Source organism: Heptranchias perlo, chromosome 20 (genome assembly GCF_035084215.1).
Source record: "Heptranchias perlo isolate sHepPer1 chromosome 20, sHepPer1.hap1, whole genome shotgun sequence".
Lineage (NCBI taxonomy): Eukaryota > Metazoa > Chordata > Chondrichthyes > Hexanchiformes > Hexanchidae > Heptranchias > Heptranchias perlo.
In genome coordinates this window covers 29559682-29564674 of record NC_090344.1, presented here as the reverse complement: position 1 = coordinate 29564674, position 4993 = coordinate 29559682, and the positions used below count along the sequence as shown (strand labels likewise).

General features: G+C 43.8%; 1 protein-coding gene across 1 annotated transcript; it reads right to left on the bottom strand.

Annotated features, from left to right (window-relative positions):
• Nucleotides 1–1118: 1118 nt before the first annotated feature.
• Nucleotides 1119–2939, bottom strand: LOC137336104 (probable G-protein coupled receptor 139). The gene is made up of 2 exons (XM_068001593.1): nucleotides 2888–2939; nucleotides 1119–2020 (listed from the first exon to the last, which is right to left on the bottom strand). Exons 1-2 carry the CDS (start codon nucleotides 2937–2939, stop codon nucleotides 1119–1121), a joined length of 954 nt encoding a protein of 317 aa, XP_067857694.1.
• Nucleotides 2940–4993: the final 2054 nt, after the last annotated feature.

Genomic DNA, 4993 nt, shown 5'->3' with positions numbered 1-4993 from the left:
CCCTGGATCTCCTCTACCTCCCGCCCCATTGACACACTGGTCCAGGCACCTACTGTATTGGGATCTCCTCTACCTCCCGCCCCATTAACAAACTCTTCTAGGCACCTACTGTCCCGGGATCTCCTCCACCTCCTGCCCCTTTAACAGACTCATCACCGGCACCTGCAGTCACTGGATCTCCTCTATCTCCCGCTCCATTAACACACCGGTCACCGGCACCTACAGCCCAAGGATCTCCTCTCCCTCCCGCCCCATTAACGCACTGGTCCAGGCACCTGCAGTCCCCGGATCTCCTCTACCTCCCGCCCCATTAACACACTGGTCACCGGCAACTACAGCCCCGGGATCTCCTCTACCTCCCGCATTATTAACACACAGGTCACCGGCACCTACAGTCCCCGGATCTCCACTACCTCCCGCCCCATTAACACACTGGTCACCGGCAACTACTCTCCCTGGATCTCCTCTTCCTCTGGCGCCATTAACATTCTGTTTACCGGCACCTACATTCCCAGGATCTCCTCTACCTCCCGCCCCATTAACAAACTGGTCCAGACACCTATAATCCATGGATCTCCTCTACCTCCCGCACCATTAACACACTGGTCCAGGCACCTACTGTCCCGGGATCTCCTCTACCTCCTGTCCCTTTAACACACTCGTCAACGGCACCTGCAGTCCCTGGATCTCCTCTACCACCAGCCCCATTAACACACTGGTCACAGGCTCCTACGGCCCCGGGAGCTCCTCTACCTCCAGCACTATTAACACACTGGTCACCGGCACCTACTCTCCAGGGATCTCCTCTACCTCCCGCGCCATTAACAATTTGTTTACCGGCACCTTGTATTGTTGTTTATTTTATTACCTTTTAATTTCTCCGATATGGTATCTCATTAGTGCAATCAGTAGCCACGTGTTATTTTACAACTTGTACTTGCGTGAGATGTAAACTTTGAGAAACGCTGTCCATTGCTTGATCAATAGCCTCAGTTTATAAAGGTTTCAGTGGTTGCAGATTACACAGTGTTTGCAGCGCCCCGGCCTGGTGGAGAGAAAATCAGACACCGTATCACACAACACTGACTCTGGTGTTGGAAAGTCTTCAGATCTTCCAGTTATTTAATGAATTTAACAATCACAGTAAAGGGATATTTCACCACATTTTTCAACTGCTCTCTGAATTTAGTTTGTGTCACGGCATAAATACAAGTGTTTGTGCAGCAACTCAGGAGCTGGAGCATGAATCCTATTTCTTGTACAAAACCATGTAGATATACAGAATAATACCCTAAATAATATATCCGGTTGCATATAGAAAACACCATATACAGCGCCCATAACAGTATAAAGTTTCCTGAGATAACAAACAGTAAAATGATGGACTTCCTTCTGCTCTCCATCTCTGGGTCTCTGGGATTCTCCCCACTGCTGTTGCCTCGGAGTCTCCTGCGGGCTCTGCTGGCCACTGAAATGTGCCTGACGGTTAAGGCATTGAGCAGTAGAATCAGAACAAATGGGACCCCCGGGGTGAGGATATAATAAAGGAGTTCGATTGCTGCCCACACACGTGAATCTAGAAAACTGAGTGTTACAGCACAAAACCAGGGTTCATTGACAAGCATATACCGACCCGTGAACATAAAGTACCAGAAAGTATTCTTCAAACAGCTCAGCACAGTCACTGTTCCCAGAACCACAGCCGCCGTTCTCTTCGTGCAATATTTAGTTTTCAGCTTTTGGCAACAAATGGCCACAAATCGATCAAAGGTGAAAGTGACGGTGAACCAGACAGAACAGTCTGTGGCTGCGAAAAGCAGGACGGCGTGGATATTACACACGGGAATGGACCGTTTCACGAATTGAAAGTGAAACATATAAGCAATCGGAATCTGCCTGAGTATCAGGTCGGTGATAACGACCAGGAGATCCGCCATTGCCATCGCCACCAGGTAGCAAGTGACACATTTGGAGAGACCACACTTTCCCCGAGACATGATCAGAATCGTCAATAAGTTAACTGCAAGGAAGAGAAATAAACCAGGAAATTATTCATCAGGCTTGGACACCCTGTAAATATTAGTGCCTTCTCTTGACGCCCTGTAAATATTAGTACCGTCCCTGGATTCCTGTAAATATTAGTGTCATCTCTGGATCTCCTGTAAATATTAGTACCATCTATGGGTACCAGTAAATATTAGTACCGTCTCTGGATTCCTGTAAATATTAGTGTCATCTCTGGATCTCCTGTAAATATTAGTACCATCTATGGGTACCTGTAAATATTAGTACCGTCTCTGGATTCCTGTAAATATTAGTGTCATCTCTGGATCCCCAGTAAATATTAGGACCGTCTATGGGTACCTGTAAATATTAGTACCTTCTCTGGATTCCTGTAAATATTAGTACCATTTCTAGATCCTCTGTAAATAATAGTAGCGTCTCTGGATCTCCTGTTAAAATTATCACAATCTCTGGATCCCCTGTAAATAATGGTACTGTCTCTTGATCCGCTTTAAATATTAGTACCATCTCTGGATCCCCTGTAAATATTTGTACTATCTCTGTATCTCCTGTAAATATTCGTGCCTCCACTGGATCCCCTGTAAATATTAATACCATCTCTGGATCCCCTGTAAATACTGACACATCCCAAGGACACATTGTAACTTAAATCTCACATTCAGAAAACCTGCGTGAATATATTTCCCACTCCTGTTCCCCCTATCAATATCTCTCCCATCGCGGGTACCCCCTCTAAATTTTAAGCTAGATATAGATGCTTACCAGGAGCACCAACAGCAGCGAGTGTTGGACAGGGAATGACAAGAACAGTAATAAAGTGAAAAATGGTTCATAGAATTAATAACTGGATACAGAGACTTACCAGGAACACCAACAACAACGAGGAGAGGATAATAAATTACTTTTATCCCCATAAGCGCATAAATTATCCACCACTCTATTGATATTGAATCAAAATCGTCATGCAGATATTGAAAAACCCAGAATGGACTGGACCAATCTATTGTTCTCAGATTCCGACCCATTGTTGTAACATTCCAATCTATTGTTCTAAAATTCTGATCCATTGTTGTAACATTCCAAACTATTGGTCTAAAATTCTGATCCATTGTTGTAACATTCCAATCTATTGCTCTCAGATTCCGATCTATTCTTTCCCTCTCTGTAGAGCCGCTGATCTCTGTTAGTGCCGGAGATGATGCTCCAACTGACACTATGGGAGAACACGTTGAAAGTAGTCGATTATTTATAGCAGAGAGGAACACTTCAGTGACACAATCAGGGCCCATGGAGACTGATATTAATTACAGTCGTTGAACAAACAGATTCAGTTAATAACTTTAAATCCAACAATGTTTATATCACAACATTTATTTAACCAAATATTACACCGATGGAAAGCCCAAAGCCCAGTATATTATTTTAATAAATGTTTGAAAGAACCGAAACTATGAGACCCGCAGTCTGACAGCACGGATGTGAAGCGAGAGCAGCTTCATTTACATATTGCAGAGTATTTCTGAGTGAAATCCTTTAGTTTCAGAGAGTTTCTAACCAATTCACAAGGGTTGGGCTCACACTGAGATGAAAACTGAACCATTTTACCAGTCAGTTTGGAGACCATCCCGTTAATATTGGTAAAATCTCTCGATACCCTGTCAATATCGGCAAGCCTATGGCCACTCTTGTAAATATTGGTACAGTCTCTGGATCTACTTGCAAAAAATGGCACTGTCTTTCGATTCCACTGTAAATATTCGCATAATCTATGGATTGCCCTGCAAATATTGCTACAGACAATGATAAATGCTCTGGATACTTCGAAAAATATTGGTCGGTGACTGCGATTCCTGACACAATCTGTGGACTGTATAGATATGTTTGCTGTCTAGTATGCCTGTAAATATTGAATCACTCCCACAGACCCCAATAAATGCTGACATAATCTGGGTACATCTTGAATGTCTACAGTCCCTGGTACCCCTGTAAATATCTACTCACTCTGACAGACCCCTATACATTCTGACAGAGTTTGGCGACTCCCTGAATGTCGACAGTCCTTAGTACCTCTTTATATATTAACTCACTCTCACAGATCCGCGTACATATGGACACAATACAGGGTCTCCCTGTATACCTAGAGCCCTTAGTACTCCTTTATATATTAATTCACACTCACAGACCCCTGTAAATACTGATATTGTCTGGGTTCAGCTTGATAGTCAACAATCCCTGGCATCCCTGCAAATATTAAATCACTTCCACAAACTCCTTTAAATACTGACATTGTCTGGGTACATCTTGAATGTCTATAATCCCTGGTGCCGCTGTAAGTATCCACTCACTCTCACAGAACCCTGTACATACTGACACAATATGGGTACTCCCTGAGTGTCTACAGTCCTTGTTAACCATTTATATGTTAACCCGCTCTCACAGATCCACGTACATACGGACACAATATGGGGGGTGGGGGGGGGGTGGTTCCCTGTATACCTACAACCCTTAATACCCCTTTATATAGTAACCCACTACAACAGACTCCGGTATATACTGACACATTCTGGGAATTCCCTGAATGTCTATCGCCCGTTGTACTCCTTTATATATTGATTCACGCTCACAGAACCCTGTACATTCTGACAGATTCTGGGGACTCCCTGAATGTCTATCGCCCGTTGTACTCCTTTATATATCGATTCACGCTGACAGAACCCTGTACATTCTGACAGATTCTGGGGACTCCCTGAATGTCTATAGCCCGTTTTACTCCTTTATATATTGATTCACGCTCAAAGAACCCTGTGCATTCTGACGCATCAACAACAAAATCAACTTACATTTATATAGCTCCTTTAACGGAGTAAAACGTCACGAGGCGCTTCACAGGAGTGTTATCAAACAAAATTTGACACCGAGCCACATAAGGAGAGATTAGAACAGGTGACTAAAAGCTTGGTGAAAGAAG